Below are 25,983 nucleotides of genomic sequence, written 5' to 3' on the forward strand. Positions count from 1 at the left end.
CCTGATCTTCAAGAACAAGAACTTCTGGTATTTTAAGGGAAGACATACTGATCTTTTAGGTGAAGAACTTCTCATTTTCTAGGAGAAGGACTCCTCTAGGGGAAGAACTACTCGGCTTTTATGGGAAGAACTTCTGATCTTCTAAGTGAAGACCTACGGCTCTTCGTCTCCAAAGAGAAGAACTTCTGATCGTTAAATAAACTTCCTAGTCTATATGGGAAGACCTACTGATCTTTAGGAAGGAACATCTTATCTTCTAGGACCTATTGGTCTTCTATGAGGAAGCCTCCATGTCTTCTATGAGAAGACCTCCAGGTCTTCTAAGAGAAGACTTCCAGGTCTTCGAAGAGAAGACTTTCAGGTCTTCGAAAGAAGACTTCCAGGTCTTCTATGAGATGATCTCCAGGACTTCTATGAGAAGACCATCCAGGTTTTCTATGAGAATACCTCCAGGTTTTTTATGAGAAGTCCACCCAGGTTTTCTATACCTCCAGGACTTCTATAAGACGATCTCCTGATCTTCTAAGGGAAGACCTTCTTGTCTCCTATGACCTCCTGATACTCTATGGGAGCATCACCTGGGCTTCTATGACCTGCTGGTCATCTAAGAGAAAACCTCCTGATCTGTAAGGACAATAACTCCTGGTCTTCTTGGGGAAGACCTACTGACCTTTTAGGTGAAGAACTTATAGGAGAAGGGCTCCTCTTCTATCGGAGCACCATCTGGCCGTCTATGACCTCCTGGTCTTCTATGGGAAAATCTCCTTGTTTACTATAAGAAGACCTCCAGGTCTTCTATGAGAAGACCTCCAGGTCTTCTATGAGAAGACCTCCAGGTCTTCTATGAGAAGACCTCCAGGTCTTCTATGAGAAGACCTCCAGGTCTTCTATGAGAAGACCTCCAGGTCTTTTATGAGAAGATCTCCAGGCCTTCTATGAGAAGACCTCCACGTCTTCTATGAGAAGCCTCCAGGCTTTCTATAAAAAAACCTGCAGATCTTCTATAAGAAGAGCTCCTTGTCTTCTATGAGAAGATCCCCTCCTCTAAGGGAAGAGTTTTTGGGTTTCTATGAGAAGATCTCCTTCCTTTTTTTCTGTAATACGACCTCCTTGTCTTCTATGAGAAGACCTCTTCCGAGAGAAGGCCTACTGTTGTTCTAAGTAAATACCTACTAATCTTTTAGATGAACTCTTTCCTGCCTTCTTCTTAGTCTTTTAGGAGAATGCCTTCTGATCTTCTAAAAAAAGACGGAAGGGAAAACATTTTTGCCTTTTATGAGAAGATCTCCTTGTCTTCTACTAAAAGCCTTATTTTCTTCTGTGAGAATACCTCCTGGTCTTCTACGACCTCCTAATCTTCTATGGGAAGACCTCCTGGTCTTCCATTAGGAAACCTCCAGGACTTCTACGAGAATACCTCCAGGTCTTCTATGAGAAGACCTCCAGGTCTTCTATGAGAAGACCTCCAGGTCTTCTATGAGAAAACCTCCAGGTCTTCTATTAGAAGACCTCCAGATCTTCTATGAGAAGACCTCCAGGTCTTCTATGAGAAGACCTCCAAGTCATCTATGAAAAGACCTCTAAGTCATCTATGAGATGACCTCTAGGTCTTCTATGAGAAGACCTCCAGGTCTTCTATGAGAAGACCTCCAGGTCTTCTATGAGAAGACCTCCAGGTCTTCTATGAGAAGACCTCCAGGTCTTCTATGAGAAGACCTCCAGGTCTTCTATGAGAAGACCTCCAGGTCTTCTATGAGAAGACCTCCAGGTCTTCTATGAGAAGACCTCCAGGTCTTCTATGAGAAGACTTCCAGGTCTTCTATGAGATGACCTCCAAGTCATCTATGAGAAGATCTCCATGTCTTCTATGAGAAGATCTCCAGGTCTTCTATGAGAAGACCTCCAGGTCTTCAATGAGAACAACTCCAGCTCTTCCATGAGAACACCTCCAGGTCTTTTATGAGAACATCTCCTGGTCTTCTATGAGAAGACCTCCTGGTCTTCTATGAAAACACCTCCAAGTCTTCTATGAGAAGACCTCCAGGTCTTCTATGAGAAGACCTCCAGGTCTTCTATGAGAAGACCTCCACGTCTTCTATGAGAAGACCTCCACGTCTTCTATGAGAACACCTCCAGGTCTTTTATGAGAACACCTTCAGGTCTTCTATGAGAAGACCTCCTGGTCTTCTATGAAAACACCTCCAAGTCTTCTATGAGAACACCTCCAGGTCCTCTATGAGAAGACCTCCTGGTCTTCTATGAGAAAACCTCCTGGTCTTCTATGAGAAGACCTCTTGGTCTTCTATAAGAAGACCTCCACGTCTTCTATGAGTATACCTCCTGGTCTTCTATAAGAACACCTCCTGGTCTTCTATGAGAAGACCTCCAAGTGTTTTATGAGAATACACCTCCTGGTCTTCTATAAGAACACCTCCTGGTCGTCTATGAGAAGACCTCCAGGTCTTCTATGAGAAGACCTCCTGGTCTTCTATAAGAAGACCTCCTGGTCTTCTATGAGAAGACTTCCGGGTCTTCTATGAGAAGACTTCCGGGCCATCTATAAGAACACCTTCAGGTCTTCTTTAAGAAGACCTCCAGGTTTTCTATGAGAAGACCTCCAGGTCTTTTATGAGAAGACCTCCAGGTCTTCTATGAGAAGACCTCCAGGTCTTCTATGAGAAGACCTCCAGGTCTTCTTTGAGAAGACCTCCAGGTCTTCTTTGAGAAGACCTCCAAGTCTTCTACGAGAAGACTTCCAGGTCTTCTATGAGAAGACCTCCAGGTCTCCTATGAGAAGACCTCCAGGTCTTCTATGAGAAGACCTCCAGGTCTTCTATGAGAAGACCTCCAGGTCTTCTATGAGAAGACCTCCAGGTCTTCTATGAGAAGACCTCCAGGTCTTCTATGAGAAGACCTCCAGGTCTTCTATGAGAAGACCTCCAGGTCTTCTATGAGAAGACCTCCAGGTCTTTTATGAGAAGACCTCCAGGTCTTTTATGAGAGGACCTCCAGATCTTTTATGAGAAGACCTTCTGGTCTTCTATGAGAAGACCTCCAGGTCTTCAATAGAAGACCTCCAGGTCTTCAATAGAAGACCTCCAGGTCTTCAATGAGAAGACTTCCAGGTCTTCTGTGAAAAGATCTCCTGGCCTTCTAAGGAAAGGCGTCCTGGTCTTCTAAGGGAAGCCTTTTTATCTTCTATGAGAAGATCTTCTTACCTTCTATGAGAAAGCTTCTTTTTCTTCTGTGAGAAGACCTTCTTGTCTCCTATGACCTATTGATATTCTATGGGAGCACCACTTGGCCTTCTATGACCTCCTGTGTTCTATGAGAAGACCTCTAGGTCTACTATGAGAAGACCTCTAGTTCTTCTATGAGAAGACCTCCAGGCTTTTTATGAGAAGAGCTCCAGGTCTTCTATGAGAAGACCTCCTGGTCTTTTATGAGAAGACCTCCAGGTCTTCTATGAGAAGACCTCTAGGTCTACTATGAGAAGACCTCTAGTTCTTCTATGAGGAAGCTTCTTTTTCTTCTGTGAGAAGACCTTCTTGTCTCCTATGACCTATTGATATTCTATGGGAGCACCACTTGGCCTTCTATGACCTCCTGGTGTTCTATGAGAAGACCTCCAGGTCTTCTATGAGAAGACCTCTAGGTCTACTATGAGAAGACCTCTAGTTCTTCTATGAGAAGACCTCCAGGCCTTTTATGAGAAGAGCTCCAGGTCTTCTATGAGAAGACCTCCAGGACTTTTATGAGAAGAGCTCCAGGTCTTCTATGAGAAGATCTCTTGGTATTCTGGTCTTAGTCTTCTAGGGGAAGACTTCCTGGTCGCATAGAAGAAGACCTGCTGGTCTTGTAACGGAAACATCGCCGTCTTCTAGAAGAAGACTTCCTGGTCTCCTAGAGGAAGACCTCCTGGTCTAGGAGAATACTTTCTGGTCTGCTACTACTACTGGAAGACCTCCTGGTCTTCTACTGGAAGACATCCTGGTCTTCTAGTGGAAGATTTCCTGGTTCTCCAGAAGAAGACCACCTGGTCTCCTAGAAGAGGACCCCCTGTCTTCTAGTGGAAGACCTCCTTGTCTTCTAGAAGAAGACTTCCTGGTATTCTAAAGGAAAAGCTTGTTGTCTTCTAGAGGTAGACCTCCTGGTCTTCTAGTGGAAGACCTCTTGGTTTTCAAGGAGGAAACCTGCGGGTCTTCTTGGATAAGTACAACAGGTCCTTTAAGCAGAAGTCCTAATGGTCTTCAAGGAGGTCTTCTACGAGAAGATTTACCCACTTTCTTGTAGAAGACCTCCTAGTCATCTCAGTAAAGACCTTCTTTTATTGCCGACGAGTACGTCATAGTCTTCTAGGAGAAAATCTCCTGGTCTCCCAGGTCCAAGATCAACAAAATTTCTAGGATAAGACGTAGTAGTCTTCTTAGAGAAGATTTACCGGCCTTCTAAAACATACTGATGTTCAATAAGAAGATAACAAACGACCTGATGGTCTTCTAGGAGTAGGTCTTTGGAGGAACAATAGCTACTTATCTTCTACTGATAGACCTACGGGTCTTCTATGAGAAGAAGAGACCTGCTGGTTCTCTACGAGTAGACCTAGGAGAAAATTTCCTGATCTTCTAGTAGATGACTTCCTATTAGAGACCAACTGCTCTTCTATGAGAAGTCCTTGTTGTTGTCATTGGGAAGACCTTCTGGTTTTCTGAGAGGACTCACTGATTTTCATAGGAATACTTGGTGGTTTCATTGATAAAGACTGGTTTTCTGTGGGGATTCTTGCTGCCCTTCTATGAGAATTCTTACTGGTCCCCTATAGAAAGTTCTCTTGGTGTTGCGTTGGAAGTTTAAGTCGTCCCTGGTCCTCCACCTCGTGACCTCCTAAAAAGGACTTATTTTTATCGTCTTCATTTGAGTGCAGTTTAACCTTTTTAAGTGAAGTCGACTAATTTTTTTTTTTTTTTGATATTCCATAATATTCCCCATCCAGTTATCCTTAAATTTGCTGGGGTCACTTCAATGTGTAATAAACCATTATTAAATGCTCTTAAATGTTCAATGATTATTCCCATTCCAGTTGATAATTTCAGCTACGCTTTGCGAACAACAAATAAAAACCCCCAGAAAAAAGACTTCAACCACAAAGCGCCGAAGAAAAATCTTTGCCAAGCAATTTCTTTTATTGTCAATATCATCGGAAGAGATGCTTTCTTGCCTTGGCTGGGTATAAAAGGCAAATAGAAAATTTATATGTCTTTTGAGTTTTTGACTTATTGCTCCATGGCTATCTATAACAACCACAAGAACAACAGCGGCAACAACAACTGCTGCGATAAACGGCAAAAAGGAATCTTCGCCTAAAGGGGACAACAACTGCAATCCTTGCTTTTTATGCGCAGAAAAAAAGGATGCGAATAAAGCTGAATGAGAAGATGATGTTGATAATCGTCATCGTCCTCATCATCATCGTTGTGATTAAGAAATGCTTTGCCGGCATTGGAAGTGGTAAAAAAGCCAAGTCAAAGAAGAACACGAAGCGGGCAGGCCACAGGCAAAATGATTGCAATGATTTGAAAACTATTAAATTGGGCTGACAGCCAAATTCTTCTGCAATATTAAACTGATGCTCCGTTTTATCTTCCCCCGTCTCTTTTTATCTGCTTGGCGGATTCGTATTTCCTTTTTTAGCCTTTTGCCACAAAAGAATTTAGTCCAAGTTCTATTCTGTGCAGCTATTGTTGCTGCTGTCGTTGACATTTCAAAGATTCACAAAAGGACTTTTTTTGGAAAAATTCTTAATATTTTGTTCCTGCAGTGGGAGGCAGTGCTTGGAATAAATTTTAAATGAAATGTGATATAAAGAGGTCGAGGAATTAGGGAATTGTACATGCATTTATTAACAGCAACAACAAGACATAAATTATTGTCTTTGAAATACATTTTCATCTTTTATGAGGAGATTCTATCCCTACATACAGGATAATTTGCCTTTTCATAGAATACCACCTTAAATGCCCTGTTAATCCTGGATCCCCTAAATAATACTACAATATAGAACACCTATTTGAGTACGGCCAATGTGTTCATTTATAATCTGCTTTAAAAATATCCTTTTTTACAAAATAAGATTTATTGCCGCGCTTTATGTCCTACTTAACACACACACATACATAATACACATGTGTGTGTGGTACATACATACTTTGACACCCTGTAAATCCTTGATTTAACTGCGTTAACCTCAATTTCTCCATTCTCGCCGTGACATTAAATGTCAAAGGAGTAATTTTTAAGGACATTTGTCGTTAATGACACGGTGACAACAATGCCGTCGAACATTATTTTCCATTAAGTCAAAAATTATAGCCGTTGTTCGGCGGTGGTCTTGACGACATTACGCTTGTGGTTTTTTTGTTGTCGCATTATGTTTTTGCTTGCTGCCGTCCAGTTCAATTGATGTAATGTCGTAACCACAAAGGAGCCACAAATAAAATCCGAATGGAATTAAGATTCAGGAAATGATGGTATGCGTAATTGCATGGTTCACCCATGGGGAAATGGTATGGTTGAAAATGGTGGGAAATTGCAAATTCTTGTGAATTTTCAAATAAGGGACCATATATACACGGTGCGTCTTAACTAATTTTAAATGGAAGGTGCTTACACCTGGGAAGTTTTTGCAGATTCTCAAACTACAATGCTCATAGATGAGAAAGGTAAAGAAACAAAAAATCGCCGGAGGGATTTTCAAATAAATCGCTATTTAAGTTCACATTTATAGGGGTTCATTAGGTTTTCACGATTTTTTTTGGAAACCGCGAGTCCTATGTAAATGGGCGTAAAGAAAATATTGTAGCTCTGAAATTTCTCCACAAGATTGACTTTTATGATATTTTCGTAAGTTTTACAGTTTTTGAGATATAGAAGTTCAAATTGAGACAATGCACTGACTGTATTGCCCCCTTATAAAACAATATCATGCTCAGTGCGCCTTAACTAACATTTGATGAAAACCGCTTACAGATGGGAAGATTTCGGGGATTCTGAAACAGCAATGTTCATAGATAAAAAAAAAATAAAAAACAACCAAAAAATCGCCAGAGGGATTTTTAAATAAATCGCGATCAAAATTCACAATTTAGGGTTTTTTAGGTTTTCACGATTTTGCTTGGAAACCGCAAGTCGTATCGAAATGAGTCTAAAGAAAGTGTTGTAGCTGTGAAAATTTTCTACAAGACTGACCTTTCGGTTTTTTCGTAGGTTTTACCATTTTTGAAATACAGAGGTTCAGTTCAAATTTTTAGGTTTTTATCTTAAGTCTTCAAGATGGGAATAAAGGAAATGTTGAAGCAGTGAAAATTCTCTATAAGGCTGGAAGATTTATTTTTCCCTTGGTTGTACCATTTTCAAGATATATAAGTTTAATTTGGGAAATTGCAGTAATGACATTGTTTTATAAGGAGGCGATACAGTCCGTGCATTGTCTCAATTTGAACTTCTATATCTCAAAAACGGTAAAACCTACGAAAATAGCTAAAGGCTAATCTTGTGGAGAATTTTCACAGCTACATTATTTTCTTTAGACCCATTCACATAGGACTCGCGGTTTCCAACCAAAATCGTGAAAACCTAAAGAACCCCTAAAAATGTGAACTTAAATCGCGATTTATTTGAAAATCCCTCCGGCGATTTTTTTGTTTCTTTACCTTTCTCATCTATGAGCATTGTAGTTTCAGAATCTGCAAAACCTTTCCAGGTGTAAGCACCTTCCATTAAAATTTGGTTAAGTCACACCGTGTATATTAATACAGTTATTTTATTGAACATCATAGGGCCCTCTTACGGAATAACTATAAAATCGTATCTTAGAAGACCATGAGCCATTTCAATAATATATGATTTTCTGACCCTCTTTAAATATACAGACTGGGCTTCTGTAGGACGAGTTCATTGATCTTTTATGAAAAAATCTCATGGATCACAACACCTGGAATGCCATAAGAAGACCTACTCGTCTTCTGTATACCTCTTTAAGTAGAATTGCTGGTAGTTCTTCTAAGAAAGGAACTTATGGCTAACTATTAGAAGAATTCCTGCCCTTCAGTAAAACGTCTCTCTCTTTACGAAGAGAATTTAATCAAAACCCCTTTTTTTAACGAAGACCAGCAGGTCTTCTTGAAGCAGTCCAGAAGATATTTTCATAGAAGACCAAAAGGTCTTCCTAAAGACTACCAGAAGATGATAAGGTATTCTCGTAGCAGGAGATATTCCCATAGAAAACCGGGAAGTATTATCATTAAAAACCGGAAGGTCTTCTTGTAGAAAACCAAGAATTTTCTTGACAGATTGCCAAGAGGTCTTCTTGTTATAGACCATTCTGTTGCTTATAGAAGTACTATAATTATCGCCCATAAGAGACAAGTTGTCTTCAGCTGCCTATAGAAGTTCCAAATAGGACTTTTGTTGACCATAAAAGACTTCAAGAGTTCTTCTCTTGAATTTAGAATACTTCGAGAGGTCTTCTGTTGCCTAAAGAAGATCTCAGGAGGACTTTTGGCGTCTATAGAAGACCTCAAGAGATTTTTGGTGCCTATAGCAGACTTCAAGAGGCTTATTGGTGCATATAGAAGACGTCAATAGGTCTTCTGTTGGCAATAGAAGATATTAAATGGTCTTTTTCTGCCTTTAGAAGATATCGAGGGGTCTTCTGTTAAGCACAGAGACCATAGAAGACCTCAAGAGGTCTTCGGGTGCTCATAGAAGGAAATACAGTTTTTTCTGTTGCCTATATAAGAGCTCAAGAGGTCTACTATTGCCTACCGAAGTCCACTTGAGGTCTACTGTAGACAACAGAAGACCTCTCCTACCTTCTATGGGCACCAGAAGAGCTCAAGAGGTCTTCTATGGCGAAATAACTGTAGACAACAGAAGACCTCTTAAGGACTTCTAAGGGAACAGAAGACCTCTTAAGGTCTTCTAAAGACAAGAGATCTTGTGTTTCCTATAGAAGACTTCAAGAGGTCTTGTTATGTTATGTTGCCTATCGAAGGCTAAAGAGGTTTTCTGTTGCCTATTGAAGGCCTCAGGAGGACTTTTGGTGTCTATAGAAGACTTTAAGAGGTCTTACGTTGGCAATAGAAGACCTCAAATGGTCTTCTGTTGCCTCTAGAAGATATCTAGGGGTCTTCGTTGCCATAGAAGACCTCAAGAGATTTTCTGGTGCCCATAGAAAGAATACCCCAAGAGGTTTTCTGTTGTTTATAGAAGACCTCAAGTGATATTTTGGTGCTATAGAATACCACGAGAGGTCTTCTGTTACCTATAGAAGACCTTAAGAGGTCTACTGTTGCCTACCGAAGTCCTCTTGAGGTCTACTGTAGACAACAGAGTCTTCTAAGGCAATAGAAGACCTCTTGAAGACTTTTAAGGGAACAAGTCTTCTGTAGGCGTATAGAAGACTTCAAGAGGTCTTCTGCTGCCTATAGAAGACTCAGGAGGTCTTATGGACTTTATCGAAGACCTAGAGCGACCTTCTGTTGCCTATTGAAATCCTCAAGAGTTTTTTTTGTTATTTGCAGAGAAGCTCGAGAGACCATGTATTGCTGATAGAACACCGCGAGGGGCCTTCTGTTAGCAATAATAAGCAACATAAGACATCTTGAGGTCTTCTATAGACAACAGAAAAACTCTTGCGGTCTAATATAGACAACAAAAGATCTCTAGAGATCGTCTATAGGCAACAAAAGACCTTTTGAGGTATTCTATAGGCAACAGGAGAACTCTTGAGAAGTGCTGAGGTCTTCTATAAGCAACAGAAGATCCCCTGAGGTCTTCCATAAGCAACAAAAGACTTTTTGTGGTCTACTGTTGGCCCCCAAAGACCTCTTGTGGTCTACTATAGACAACAAAAGACCTCTTGAGGTCTTCTATAGGCACCAAAAGACCTCTTGAGGTGTCAAATAGGAAACATAAGGCCTATTGAGGTCTTATATTGGTTGTGGTCTTCTATAGTTCACAGAGACCTTTTGAAGTCTTCTGTCGGAAACAAAAGACCTATTGAGATCTTCTATAGGCACCAAAGTACTTCTTGAAGTCTTCTATAGGACACATAATACCTCTTTAAGTTTTCAATAGGCACCAAAAGACCTCTTGATGTCTTCAATAAGCAACAAGAGACCTCATAAGGTCTTATATAGGAAACAGAGGACCTCTCGAGGTCCTCTATAGGTAACAGAAGACCTCTTAAGGTCTTCTTTATGCACCAAAAGATCTCTTGAGGTTTTCAATAAGCAACAAAATATCTCTTGAGGTCTTCAATAGGCAACAGAAGGCCTCATAAAGACTTATTGTTTCCATAGACAACAGAAAACCTGTTGAGGTCTTCTATATGCACCAAAGACCTCTTGAGGTTTTCTTTAGGCAACAGATGATATCTTGTGGTCTTCTGTAGACAGCAGAAGACATCTTGAGGCCTTCCATAGACACCAAAAGATCTCTTGAAGTCGTCTTGAAGTTTTCTTTAGGCAACAGAATATCTTCTGATGTCTTCTTTAATCGTTTCGTCCTTTTGAATTTTTTTATAGGTACCAAAAGAGCCCTTGTGGTCTTCAATAAGCAGCAAAATACCTCTTGAGGCCTTCAATAGGGAACAGAAGGCCTCTTGAAGTCTTATAAAGGTAACAGAATACCTCTTGAAGTCTTTTATAGCCACCAAAAAACCTCTTGAGATCGACTAAAGGCAACAAAAGACCTTTTAAGGTCTTCTATAGGCAACGGGAGAAGTCTTGAGAAGTCCTGAGGTCTTTTATGAGCAATAGAATATCCCCTAAGATCTTCCATAAGCAACAAAAGACAATTTGGGGTCTTCTGTCGGCAACAGAAGACCTCTTGTGGTCTTCTGCAGGCACCAAATGACCTCTTGTGGTCTTCTGTAGGCAACAAAAGACCTCTTGAGGTCTTCTATAGGCATCAAAGGACTTTTGAGGTCTTCCATAGGCATCAAAGGACTTTTGAGGTCTTCCATAGGCAACAAAGCACTTTTTGAGGTCTTCTGTAGGAAACAGGAGAATTCTTGAGAAGTCCTGAGGTCTTCTAAAATTAATAAAAGACCTCTTCAGGTCTTCTGCAGGCACCAAAAAACCTCTTGAGTTGTCCTATAGGCAACAGAAGATCTTTTGAGTGCTTTTATTAGCAAACGGAGACCTCTTGTGGTCTTCTAACAACAAAAGATCTTTTGAGGTCTTCTTTAGGAAACAAAATATCTCCTGAGGACTTTTTAATTAACATAAGACATCTTGTGGTCTTCTGTAGGCAACAACAGACCCTTTGAGGTCTTCTGTAAGTACCTAAAGATCTTTTCTATAGGCAAGAGATCTCAAGGAGTCTTTTGTTCCCAATCTTCTTGAGGAGAAGCGGTCTACAGGGAGAAGATGGAATTATCTTTTGTGAGAAGTGCTGGTCAACTGGTCTTATATTAGGAGAACACCTTGTTATACCCTCAGCATTTATGCTAACGAGGGTATATACACTTTCATACGGGCAAAATGTGCCTCATCGAAATAATGGTTTTAGACCCCAAGTATGTTTGGACGAAATGTGTTTTAGACAATTTGGAGTCGATAGAGCAATGTCCGTCCGTCTATCCGTTTGCCTGGCTGGAGCGCACGATAACTCTCGAACGGATAAACCGATTCGGTTCAAATTTTGGCTTTCGTAATATTTTGCCCAAACTTAGATTAAGTTCGAAGATGGGCTATATCGGTCCACTCCTTCCGGTACCTCCCCCACAAAAGTTCGAAAATGTTCGGAAAATTTGTGCGCACGATAACTCTTGAAGGGAGTAACCGATTTGGTCCACACTTTGCCCATCATAAAATGTGTACCAGACTTAAATAATGTTTCTGTATAGACTCAATTGACCCAATGCTTCGGGTACCTCCCACACAAAATTTCGGAAAAGTTCAGTTTAGGGCCATCTCTCGAATGGCTCTAATTTTTGTTTTAGCAACTTGTATTCACTGCCCTCCATACGACGGTACATGTTTCATTAGGGACAAGTCCATACTTCCTGAGAAAATAGCTTGAAAGTTGCAAAAACCCCCTATGACACCGTGTGAGGTGGTTGGAGCGCAAGATAACTCTAGAACGGATCTGCCGATTCGGTTCAAAATTTGGCCTTAGTAATATTTTGTCCAAACATAGTTTAAGTTTGAAGATAAGCCATATCGGTCCACTCCTTTAGGTACCCCCCCCCCCCCACAAAATTTCAAAAATGTTCGGAAAAATTGTGCGCACGATAACTCTTGAAGGGAGTGACCGCACATCCTAATATATCTACCAGATATAGATCAGGTTCGACTATGGACTTTATTTGTCTACTCCTTCTGGTACCTCTCACATAAAATTTCGGATAAAATCCTGAGGGCACCAACCAAAATGTCAAATCCGCAAGATAATTTTTCAGGGAGTTTCTGATTGGTGCAGAATAAGCACATCGTATTTTTCACCTAGTCATGTATTAAGTGGGAATATGGACTATATCGGTCCATTGGTTCGGGGACCTCCCACACAAAATTCGGAAAAAGTGATGTTTAAGAGCTCCTCTCGCATCGTTTTGATTCTGTTGTCAGTAAGTAGTTCTAGCGGCCTCATTTATAACGGTACAATTTCTTTCCGGAGTACGACAATACTTCCTGAGATAATGGCTCAAAAGCTCCAAAATCCTAGCGGCACTTACTAAAATGGAGATAACTCTAAAAATTTTTCAAAAATTTCTTCCTAACTTAGTTTAACGTAATTTAATATTTCGAGCCTTTTATAAAGAAGTTTTGTTACTAAAAATGTTTGGTATATGTCAATGATTTGGTATAGCCCCACATTACGGTATGTACAGATTTTAAAGCAAACTTGTGATACAAAATCAACATAGGTAGTGTATGGTTTGGCCCAATCTGTTAAGTTGTAAGACTGTTTTTTCAATAAATTTGGCCATAGGCAAAAACAAAAAAGCATGTTTTGTTTTTTTGGTCAGGGGCTCAGGGTATATCTCCATCAGCACCGCTGACTGATACTTTCTTACTCTTTTAATTGACATAAGACATCTCGTGGTCTTCTATAGGCAACAAATCTGATCTGTTGAGGTCTTCTATAAGCACCTAAATATCACTTAAGGTCTGCAATAGGCAGGAGATCTCAAGATGTCGTATGCCAATTTGTTCTATGAGGATATACAAATTCCGTCTATAAGCAGATCATCTGGTCTATGAAAATACCTACTGGTCTTCTATGAAAAATCCGGTCTACTAGGAGAAGACGGAATGGTCTTCTGTGAGAAGTGGTGGTCTGTTATGTTGGCCACCCTTTCTTTTAGAAAGGGTCTATAGAAGCACCCTTTCTTTTAGAAAGGGTCTATAGAAGCACCCTTTCTTTTAGAAAGGGTCTATAGAAGCACCCTTTCTTTTAGAAAGGGTCTATAGAAGCACCCTTTCTTTTAGAAAGGGTCTATAGAAGCACCCTTTCTTTTAGAAAGGGTCTATAGAAGCACCCTTTCTTTTAGAAAGGGTCTATAGAAGCACCCTTTCTTTTAGAAAGGGTCTATAGAAGCACCCTTTCTTTTAGAAAGGGTCTATAGAAGCACCCTTTCTTTTAGAAAGGGTCTATAGAAGCACCCTTTCTTTTAGAAAGGGTCTATAGAAGCACCCTTTCTTTTAGAAAGGGTCTATAGAAGCACCCTTTCTTTTAGAAAGGGTCTATAGAAGCACCCTTTCTTTTAGAAAGGGTCTATAGAAGCACCCTTTCTTTTAGAAAGGGTCTATAGAAGCACCCTTTCTTTTAGAAAGGGTCTATAGAAGCACCCTTTCTTTTAGAAAGGGTCTATAGAAGCACCCTTTCTTTTAGAAAGGGTCTATAGAAGCACCCTTTCTTTTAGAAAGGGTCTATAGAAGCACCCTTTCTTTTAGAAAGGGTCTATAGAAGCACCCTTTCTTTTAGAAAGGGTCTATAGAAGCACCCTTTCTTTTAGAAAGGGTCTATAGAAGCACCCTTTCTTTTAGAAAGGGTCTATAGAAGCACCCTTTCTTTTAGAAAGGGTCTATAGAAGCACCCTTTCTTTTAGAAAGGGTCTATAGAAGCACCCTTTCTTTTAGAAAGGGTCTATAGAAGCACCCTTTCTTTTAGAAAGGGTCTATAGAAGCACCCTTTCTTTTAGAAAGGGTCTATAGAAGCACCCTTTCTTTTAGAAAGGGTCTATAGAAGCACCCTTTCTTTTAGAAAGGGTCTATAGAAGCACCCTTTCTTTTAGAAAGGGTCTATAGAAGCACCCTTTCTTTTAGAAAGGGTCTATAGAAGCACCCTTTCTTTTAGAAAGGGTCTATAGAAGCACCCTTTCTTTTAGAAAGGGTCTATAGAAGCACCCTTTCTTTTAGAAAGGGTCTATAGAAGCACCCTTTCTTTTAGAAAGGGTCTATAGAAGCACCCTTTCTTTTAGAAAGGGTCTATAGAAGCACCCTTTCTTTTAGAAAGGGTCTATAGAAGCACCCTTTCTTTTAGAAAGGGTCTATAGAAGCACCCTTTCTTTTAGAAAGGGTCTATAGAAGCACCCTTTCTTTTAGAAAGGGTCTATAGAAGCACCCTTTCTTTTAGAAAGGGTCTATAGAAGCACCCTTTCTTTTAGAAAGGGTCTATAGAAGCACCCTTTCTTTTAGAAAGGGTCTATAGAAGCACCCTTTCTTTTAGAAAGGGTCTATAGAAGCACCCTTTCTTTTAGAAACGGTCTATAGAAGCACCCTTTCTTTTAGAAAGGGTCTATAGAAGCACCCTTTCTTTTAGAAAGGGTCTATAGAAGCACCCCTTTTTTTTAGAAAGGGTCTATAGAAGCACCCTTTTTTTTAGAAAGGGTCTATAGAAGCACCCTTTTTTTTAGAAAGGGTCTATAGAAGCACCCTTTTTTTTAGAAAGGGTCTATAGAAGCACCCTTTCTTTTAGAAAGGGTCTATAGAAGCACCCTTTCTTTTAGAAAGGATCTATAGAAGCACCCTTTCTTTTAGAAAGGGTCTATAGAAGCACCCTTTCTTTTAGAAAGGGTCTATAGAAGCACCCTTTCTTTTAGAAAGGGTCTATAGAAGCACCCTTTCTTTTAAAAAGGGTCTATAGAAGCACCCTTTCTTTTAGAAAGGGTCTATAGAAGCACCCTTTCTTTTAAAAAGGGTCTATAGAAGCACCCTTTCTTTTAGAAAGGGTCTATAGAAGCACCCTTTCTTTTAGAAAGGGTCCATAGAAGCACCCTTTCTTTTAGAAAGGGTCTATAGAAACACCCTTTCTTTTAGAAAGGGTCTATAGAAACACCCTTTCTTTTAGGAAGGGTCTATAGAAGCACCCTTTCTTTTAGAAAGGGTCTATAGAAGCACCCTTTCTTTTAGAAAGGGTCTATAGAAGCACCCTTTCTTTTAGAAAGGGTCTATAGAAGCACCCGTTCTTTTAGAAAGGGTCTATAGAAGCACCCTTTCTTTTAGAAAAAGACTATAGAAGCACCCATTCTTTCAGAAAAAGACTATAGAAGCACCCATTATAACAGAAAGGGACCACAGATGCGCCCATTGTTTCAGAAAGGGACTATAGAAGCACCCATTCTTTCAGAAAGGGACTATAGAAGCACCCACTCTTTCAGAGAGGGACTACAGAAGCAACCTTTCCTTCAGAGAGGGTCTACAAAAACAACCTTTTATTTAGAAAGGGTCTATAGAAGCACCCTTTATTTTAAAAAGGGTCTATAGAAGCACCCTTTCTTTTTGAAAAGGTCTATAGACTTTTCTTTTATAAGGAACCGTAATTGTCTTCAATAAGGAGACTAATGTCCTGTATGGGAAGACCTACTGGTTTCTATAAAATGACATACGGGGATTCTTTTATAAGACATACTTGTCCCAGAATGCTATGAAACACTGGTATTTTTACAAAGATCTCCTGGCCTTTAAAAAAACGCCTGCTGGTATTTTATTATAAAATCTGCAGTGTTCTGTACGACTACCTAAGGGTCTTCTATAAAAAGCCTCCAAGTTTTCATTTGAGCGACAACGAGATCCTCTGTATGGTGACCTCGTGGCACTCTTTAGAAAGTCATCCTGTTGGTGAGTAAACAAATATTTGTTGGTGTTGCTTAAGAAGATGCCCTGGCCTTCTATGAGAATATGGGCCATTATTACGTGTTCTTTTACTATCTGATGGATTTGAAAATGCAAAATAAACCAACTTGGAAGTATTAAAAATATAATTTTTACATCGAAAGTTAATTCCAAGAAGCTCTTCCTTGAAATTCAATCACCACTTTTAAGTTTAAGTTAACCGGAACGCAATGAATCTGTTCGGTAAATCCAAACTATAACAAAATAATACTTATAATAATGGGGGTATGTCTTATTGTGCACCCTCCCGAAATTATTTTTAAATTATGCATAATTAAATTCTGTACAAATTTTGGATTTTTGGCATTATTCATTTGATGTATATTAATGTAACATATTTTATATATGTATATCCGAAGTTGGATATGTGTATTTACATATGTATTTGTTCTGCTGATTATTTTTAATGATTTAATTTAAATTTATGAACTTCAATTATTCGCTCTCGCTACCAGCACTTTCACCCATTACAGGCGTTGTGAATAATTAAAAATTTCAAGCGATTTTTTTTTTTTGAATTCAACATCAATGTCGCCCGTTTTCCGTTTATTCCATTTGTAATTATTTCATTTCATTGTGTCATTTGCAATTCCGGCAGTTTTTCATTTATGCAAGTTAATTTCAACAAATTTTATATTTCACATAGCTTTGTTGTTATTGTTGTTGTAATGCAGTGTGTCACAAGTGTCATAAAGTAAGATACGAAAAAAACCTTTTTACGCTACCAAAAATAATTATAAATATTAATGTAATTGTAGATGGATATGTAAATGTGAGTGTGTATTTGTGTAACAACTACTGTACTGTAGTTTCCAGAGTCTATTGTGTGTCCTGGTTCTACAAAATGTTCACTAGCACATGATACTCTCAACTATAGGCTATGAATGGCTTTTATTTGCCATTTCATGGTCCAAAGTCAAAAGAGATATTTATGCTGCTCGTAATTTGGGCCAATATACAGTGGGATGAAACATAAAAAAATTCTTTAAAAAAATCACGTTTTCTAGGTAGATGGGTTACATAAAAAATTCTTTAAAAAATGCACGTTTTCTAGGCAGATGGACTCCATAAAAAATTCTTTAAAAAATCCACGTTTCCATAAAAAATAATCCACGTTTTCTAAGCATATGGTCTCCATAAAAAAGTCTATAAATAATTCACTTTTTCTAGGCAGATGGACTCCATAAAAAATTCTTTAAAAAATGCACGTTTTCTAGGCAGATGGACTCCATAAAAAATTCTTTAAAAAATCCACGTTTCCATAAAAAATAATCCACGTTTTCTAAGCATATGGTCTCCATAAAAAAGTCTATAAATAATTCACTTTTTCTAGGCAGATGGACTCCATAAAAAATTCTTTAAAAAAATCCACGTTTCCATAAAAAATAATCCACGTTTTCTAGGCAGGTTTTCTAGGCAGATGGGCTGCATAAAAAATTCTTTAAAAAATCCACGTTTTCTATGCAGATGGGCTGCATAAAAAATTCTTTAAAAAATCCACGTTTTCTATGCAGATGGGCTGCATAAAAAATTCTTTAAAAAATCCACGTTTTCTAGGCAGATGGGCTGCATAAAAAATTCTTTAAAAAATCCACGTTTTCTAGGCAGATGGGCTGCATAAAAAATTCTTTAAAAAATCCACGTTTTCTAGGCAGATGGGCTGCATAAAAAATTCTTTAAAAAATCCACGTTTTCTAGGCAGATGGGCTGCATAAAAAATTCTTTAAAAAATCCACGTTTTCTAGGCAGATGGGCTGCATAAAAAATTCTTTAAAAAATCCACGTTTTCTAGGCAGATGGGCTGCATAAAAAATTCTTTAAAAAATCCACGTTTTCTAGGCAGATGGGCTGCATAAAAAATTCTTTAAAAAATCCACGTTTTCTAGGCAGATGGGCTGCATAAAAAATTCTTTAAAAAATCCACGTTTTCTAGGCAGATGGGCTGCATAAAAAATTCTTTAAAAAATCCACGTTTTCTAGGCAGATGGGCTGCATAAAAAATTCTTTAAAAAATCCACGTTTTCTAGGCAGATGGGCTGCATAAAAAATTCTTTAAAAAATCCACGTTTTCTAGGCAGATGGGCTGCATAAAAAATTCTTTAAAAAATCCACGTTTTCTAGGCAGATGGGCTGCATAAAAAATTCTTTAAAAAATCCACGTTTTCTAGGCAGATGGGCTGCATAAAAAATTCTTTAAAAAATCCACGTTTTCTAGGCAGATGGGCTGCATAAAAAATTCTTTAAAAAATCCACGTTTTCTAGGCAGATGGGCTGCATAAAAAATTCTTTAAAAAATCCACGTTTTCTAGGCAGATGGGCTGCATAAAAAATTCTTTAAAAAATCCACGTTTTCTAGGCAGATGGGCTGCATAAAAAATTCTTTAAAAAATCCACGTTTTCTAGGCAGATGGGCTGCATAAAAAATTCTTTAAAAAATCCACGTTTTCTAGGCAGATGGGCTGCATAAAAAATTCTTTAAAAAATCCACGTTTTCTAGGCAGATGGGCTGCATAAAAAATTCTTTAAAAAATCCACGTTTTCTAGGCAGATGGGCTGCATAAAAAATTCTTTAAAAAATCCACGTTTTCTAGGCAGATGGGCTGCATAAAAAATTCTTTAAAAAATCCACGTTTTCTAGGCAGATGGGCTGCATAAAAAATTCTTTAAAAAATCCACGTTTTCTAGGCAGATGGGCTGCATAAAAAATTCTTTAAAAAATCCACGTTTTCTAGGCAGATGGGCAGCATAAAAAATTCTTTAAAATATCCACGTTTTCTAGGCAGATGGGCTGCATAAAAAATTCTTTAAAAAATCCACGTTTTCTAGGCAGATGGGCTGCATAAAAAATTCTTTAAAAAATCCACGTTTTCTAGGCAGATGGGCTGCATAAAAAATTCTTTAAAAAATCCACGTTTTCTAGGCAGATGGGCAGCATAAAAAATTCTTTAAAATATCCACGTTTTCTAGGCAGATGGGCTGCATAAAAAATTCTTTAAAAAATCCACGTTTTCTAGGCAGATGGGCTGCATAAAAAATTCTTTAAAAAATCCACGTTTTCTAGGCAGATGGTCTGCATAAAAAATTCTTTAAAAAATCCACGTTTTCTAGGCAGATGGGCTGCATAAAAAATTCTTTAAAAAATCCACGTTTTCTAGGCAGATGGGCTGCATAAAAAATTCTTTAAAAAATCCACGTTTTCTAGGCAGATGGGCTGCATAAAAAATTCTTTAAAAAATCCACGTTTTCTAGGCAGATGGGCTGCATAAAAAATTCTTTAAAAAATCCACGTTTTCTAGGCAGATGGGCTGCATAAAAAATTCTTTAAAAAATCCACGTTTTCTAGGCAGATGGGCTGCATAAAAAATTCTTTAAAAAATCCACGTTTTCTAGGCAGATGGGCTGCATAAAAAATTCTTTAAAAAATCCACGTTTTCTAGGCAGATGGGCTGCATAAAAAATTCTTTAAAAAATCCACGTTTTCTAGGCAGATGGGCTGCATAAAAAATTCTTTAAAAAATCCACGTTTTCTAGGCAGATGGGCTGCATAAAAAATTCTTTAAAAAATCCACGTTTTCTAGGCAGATGGGCTCCATAAAAAAATTCTTTAAAAAATTCACGGTTTTAAAGGTAGATGGGGTCCATAAAAAATTTTTAAAAACTCTACGTTTTCTAGGCAGATGGGCTCCATAAAAAATTCTTTAAAAACTCCACGTTTTCTAGGAAGATGGGTTACATAAAAAATTCTTTAAAAAATTCACGTTTTCTGGGTTACATAAAAAATTCTTTAAAAAATTCACGTTTTCTAGGCAGATGGGCTCCATAAAAAATTCTTTAAAAAATCCAGGTTTTCTAGGCGGATGGGCTCCATAAAAAAATTCTTTAAAAAATCCACGATTCTAGGCAGATGGGCTCCATAAAAAATTCTTTAAAAAAATCCACGTTTTCTAGGCAGGTGGGCTACATAAAAAATTCTTTTAAAAAATCCACGTTTTCTAGGTAGATGGGTTGCATAAAAAATTCTTTAAAAAATCCACGTTTTCTAGGTAGATGGGTTGCATAAAAAATTCTTTAAAAAATCCACGTTTTTTGGTAGATGGGTTGCATAAAAAATTCTTTAAAAAATTCACGTTTTCTAGGTAGATGGGTTACATAAAAAATTCTTTAAAAAATGCACGTTTTCTAGGCAGATGGGCTGCATAAAAAATTCTTTAAAAAATTCACGTTTTCTAGGCAGATGGGCTCCATAAAAAAATCCACGTTTTCTAGGCCATAAAAATTCTTTAAAATCCACTTTTTCTAGGCAAATGGGCTCCATAAAAAATTCTTTAAAAAATCAACGTTTTCTAGGCAGATGGGCTCCATAAAAAATTCTTTAAAAAATCCACGTTTTCTAGGCAGATGGGCTCCATAAAAAATTCTTAAAAAAATCAACGTTTTCTAGGCAGATGGGCTCCATAAAAAATTCTTTAAAAATCAACGTTTTCTAGGCAGATGGGCTCCATAAAAAATTCTTTAAAAAATCCACGTTTTCTAGGTAGATGGGCTCCATAAAAAATTCTTAAAAAAATCAACGTTTTCTAGGCAGATGGGCTCCATAAAAAATTCTTTAAAAAATCCACGTTTTCTAGGCAGATGGGCTTCATTAAAGATTCTTTAAAAAATCCACGTTTTCTAGGCAGATGGGCTACATAAAAAATTCTTTAAAAAATACAAGTTTTCTAGGCAGATGGCCTCTATAAAAAATTCTTTAAAAATCCACGTTTTCTAGGCAGATGGGCTCCATAAAAAAATCCACGTTTTCTAGTTCTACTGTAAATTTTTGCTCTGTTCCGAACACCTGATGTATTATCACAGAATACACATACAACCTACATATCTGTCTGCCGAAATGCGTGAAATATGTGTGCTTGCCAATTTACCATTACATTTGTAAAAATTGTTATTTATATTAATAACTGTGAATTATCCTGTCAAGGTAAATACACGTTGTAAAAAGCTCAGCCATTTACAATGAAAATGGAAAAAGTATTCAAAGTTTTTTCTACACAAGACGCACATTCACACACTCAGTAATATCTAGACTACACCAACAAACAATAACAACAACCAAAATGACTCACAGACAATATACACACATACATATGTATGTATTTATATGTGTGTATGTACCGGCGACAACCATCATAATTCTATACATTTTCCCAACATTGTGAACAATAATTTTCATTCATACAGATAATTATACAGGTAAACGAGACGCACACAGACAAACAAACATCTCTATATACAGAAGTGATACATTTACACAACACATCCTGCATCCCCACTCTCTAAAATCCCCATAAACACATATTATTACTTGTGTTGTCTACATACATATGTACATTGCAAATGGTATGTTTTAGTTCCTTTCGTGGGGTGTTCATCATCATAATGGTTGTATTAATGCTTATGGTGTTGCCGGTACTGTTACTGTTTAGCTGCTTGTTTGCCATGATTTGTATCCGTTGTGTATCGAGACATTTGTTGGGGGGCGGGTACTGCAATTTCCGATTGTTCATTTACACAAAAATCCAATCAGACAGTTGTAATAATCTGACTTTAGATGTTGTTGTTTGGTCGGTTATGTGTGATATTAGGTGTGTTGTTAGTGACAAAGGAATTTAATAGAAGACAGAAGACAGTTCTTTAAAAATAACAACTTACGGTTACCTATAAACAACGTTTGTGACTTTATTGTAAAAGGGTAGTAGAACATAGCGCAAAGAGTATAAATTCACACAGGAAATTCTGTCTCAGAGTTTTCTTTTAGGTAACCAGTAGGTCTTCTCATAGAGAGTCAATAAATCTTATCTCTCATTCTAGAGGTCTCTAGAGGTAACAAAAGTCCTATTGAAGTCTTCCATAGCAGACCAAGTAGATCTTCTCAAGCAAGACCCGGAAATCTGATAGAAAACCAATTGGTTTCCTCATGGAGGAACAGTAGGTATTCTAATTGAAGATCAGTCGGACTTCTAATTGAAGATCAGTCGGTCTTCTCATAGAAGATCAATTAGTCCTCTCATAGAAGTCCATTTGGTCTTCTCAAAGAAACCCAATTGGTGGAAGAAAAACGCTCTTAATCCAAGAAAGAAGCTTAAATAACATCTTCAATAAAATTCTTAAAAATCAAATCATTTTATTCTGGACAATGAAATCACATTTGTTTGCCGTAATTCCTGACTCCTTGATCTGCAAATATGCCATTGTGTGTGTGATTCTTATTAAATCCATACAAAATACAATAAATATAATAAGCTTCCATAAAACACACACACACAAAGAAGTCTTTGCCTTTTAATAGAGTACATCTCAAAGTTAACCGGAATTTCACACATTTCCATCCACATGCAGTAATGGCATTCGAAGTTATATGATTTCCTGCTAAAGGATATGTTGTGTCCCAGCTGCTTGTATGTGTGTTACAAGTAAGCAACTACAAAAACAATTACCTATGCACAGCATGACTTTAGCTGGATGATTGACTGGTCGACTGCCTGCATACATGGCTGACATGTCTGTAGTTCTCATCTGGAAAAATGTAAGCAACTGTAACAAGATGTCATTCCGCAATGTGTACATTTTATGAAAAGCAACAATAAATTGATGTCATATTTACAATGAATAGCTTTTTGAAAAAGCAAGTAGAGTAGTGGTTGCAGATTGTATGCAGCGGATGCCATGCATGTTTGTCGTCTTCGTCTTCTTCTATGGAAGGGAAATTCAAGGGAAATGTATATTTTCTCCGAAAATGCACTACTTGCAGCAGCATCTGTAATAATAAGAAGCAACAATTGGTGCTTCTGTGGTAAGTTTGTGGTAAATGAAGAGACAATATTGAGGCAACAAAATAATTGACACGAATGGAAATAAAAAATTAATTTCTCAAGGATTGAGAAATGGTGATTTTTTTTTTTTTCTTAAATGCGTCATGGAAAGTTTATAAAATATAAAAAATGTGTGCTGTATAACAGTTCTAAAAAGTATTATATTTTTTTAAATTCCCTTTTAACTGTTGTACTGTGGTCCTGAATACCTAAAATATCTTTTTGGACAATTACCAACAATTATAAATAAAATGGTTGCTGTATAACAGTTTCAAAAACTTTTATAATTTTCAAAATTTAAAAGAAATATTCTTATTTCTGCCAAAATGCGTACTTAAAAATAGTATAGTATAACAGTTTTGGAAAAATACTCTTATACTGTTCTACAATGCTCAAAATAGTCAAATGCCTGTCATAATTTGTACTTAAAAAATAATAATTTTAAAAAATAAAATTTCGCAAGGATTGAGAAATGGTGATTTCTTTTGTTCTCAAATGCGTCATGAAAAGCTTGTAAAATACTAAAAATTGTGTGCTGTAAAACAGTTTTCTAAACTGTTATAATTTTCTTAAATACTCTTTTAACTGTAGTCCTGAATACATAAATTACTTTTTTTGGCAATTTCCTACAATTATAAACACAAATATAATAATTGGTTGCTGTATAACAGTTTCAAAAACTTTTATAATTTTTAAGATTTGAAAGAAATATTCTTATGTCTGTCAAAATGTGTACTTTAAAAATAGTAAGTGATAATTTGCTTTATAACAGTTCTGAAAGCTGACTGTATAACAGTTTTGTATAAACTGTTATACTTTTCTAAAATGCTCAAAAAGCTTAACAAGTTTGACCTCTTTTCGTTGTAGCTGAGTCATTCACCTTTGAACTGTTATACTGAATGTAAATAAAAAATAATTTCGCAAGTATTGGGAGAGGGTGAGGATGATTTCTTTTTTTCTTAAATGCGTCATGAAAAGCTTGTAAAATATAAAATTATGTGCTGCATAACAGTTTTCTAACCTGTTATAATTTTCCTAAATAATTTTAGGGTAAATTACCTTAAATATAATAATTGGTTGCTGTATAACAGTTTCAAAAACTTTTATAATATTCAAAATTTGAGAGAAATGTTCTTATTTCTGTTAAAATATGTACTGTAAAATAGCAAGTGATTGTTGGCTGTATAACACTCTAGAAAACTGAATGTATAACAGTTTAGAAATATCTGTTATATTTCTCCAAAATGCTCACAAATCTAAAAAATAGACTAATTTTGTCATAATTTTAATTAAAAAGTAATGATATATTTTGTTGTAGCTGATTCACACACCTTTGAACTGTTATACTGAATGTAAATAAAAAATAATTTAGCATGTATTGGGAAAGGGTGAGGATGATTTCGTTTGTTCTTAAATGACAGTTTTAACAGTTTTAAAAAGTGTTATAATTTTTTAAAATGCTCTTTTAGCTTTTGTGTTTCTGAATATGTAAAATATATTTAATTGGCAATTACCAACATTTATAAGTAAATTGGATGCTGTATAACAGTTTCAATAACTTTTATAATTTTCAAAATGTAAAAGTAATATTCGTATTTCTGCCAAAATGTGTACTTTAAAAATAGGACGAGATTTTTTGCTCTACAGCAGCTGTATAACAGTTTTGAAAAACTGTTATACATTTCTAAAATGCACAAAAAGCAAAAAATAGTCAAATTTCTGTTTTAATTTGTACTTAAAAAAATAATGTTAAAAAATAAAATATCGCAAGGATTGAGAAATGGTTGTAAAATGCTTGTAAAATACAACATTTGTGTGCTATATAACAGTTCTAAAACCTGTTATAATTTTATTAAATACTCTTTTGACTGTTGTACTGTAGTCCTGAATACATTTATTAACTTTTATTTGGCAATAACCTACAATTATAAACACAGATATAATAATTGGTTGCTTTATAACAGTTTCAAAAACTTTTATAATTTTCAAAATTTGAAGGAAATATTCTTAATTCTGTCAAAATGAGTACTTTAAAAATAGTAAGTGATTGTTTGCTGTATAACAGCTGTATAACAGTTTTTTCAAAACTGTTATACTGTTCTAAAATGCTCAAAAACAAAAAATAGTCAAATTTAAACAAATAATTTGTACTTAAAAAATAATAATCTCTTTTCGTTGCAGCTGCGTCCCCAAAGCGCATATGCTACTGAAAATTACTATATTTTGTACAGTTTATGTAGTTTTAGGGCCGCGACGACTCACTCTGAGACCAAAGTTACATTGTGTTCATCCTCCTTTAAGTAAAAGAGAAAATATTGAATAAAAGAATAGTATAAAAATAAATTAAATAACCGGAAGTTGGAAAAGACATATAGGACTCCAATGAGGAAGATGACGGTTGATAGCAATTTAGTTTAAAACTTGAAGACGCTCAGAGTACTTTCTCTATGGCCATCTGAGACTTTGCTTGAACTGCTATTTTGACTACATTTTTTAAAGCTTATGTAGGTCTAGGTTTAAGGACGCACGACAGTAATTTGTGCAGCTGCTCGGAGACCAAAGGTCCTGTAACAGAAGAGAAAATATAGAATGGAAGAGTGACATCAAAAATAAACTTAGATGCCAAGTAGTTAGGAAATCTAGTTAGGATTTCAAAGATGAAGGCGAAAGTTAATTGAAATTTAGCTTAAAGCTTGAAGACACTCAGAATACATTCCCCATAGCCATCGAAGACTTCTTGAGAAAAACAAAGTGACTGCTGCGAAGTCATTCATTTTTATTTGAACTGTTATACTGCTGTCCCCAAAACGCATATGCTATTGAAAATGACTATATTTTGTACAGTTTATGTAGGTTTAGGGCCTCGATGAGTCACTCGGAGACCAAAGGTCTATTGTTTTCATCCCCCTAAGTAGAAGAGAAAACATTGAGTGGAA

General features: G+C 36.9%; 1 protein-coding gene across 1 annotated transcript in view; it reads left to right on the top strand.

Annotated features, from left to right (window-relative positions):
• Window positions 1–25,351, top strand: part of LOC141386909 (uncharacterized) — a 60,388-nt gene extending 35,037 nt beyond the window's left edge. The window contains exon 3 of the mRNA XM_073955811.1: window positions 25,229–25,351. Within this exon, the coding sequence (XP_073811912.1) occupies window positions 25,229–25,351 (123 nt within the window). The remainder of the gene's footprint in view (window positions 1–25,228) is intronic.
• The last annotated feature ends 632 nt before the right edge of the window (window positions 25,352–25,983 follow it).

The sequence above is a fragment of the Musca autumnalis genome, unplaced genomic scaffold (assembly GCF_047663935.1).
Source record: "Musca autumnalis isolate F117 unplaced genomic scaffold, ASM4766393v1 scaffold_5, whole genome shotgun sequence".
NCBI classification, from domain to species: Eukaryota; Metazoa; Arthropoda; class Insecta; order Diptera; family Muscidae; genus Musca; species Musca autumnalis.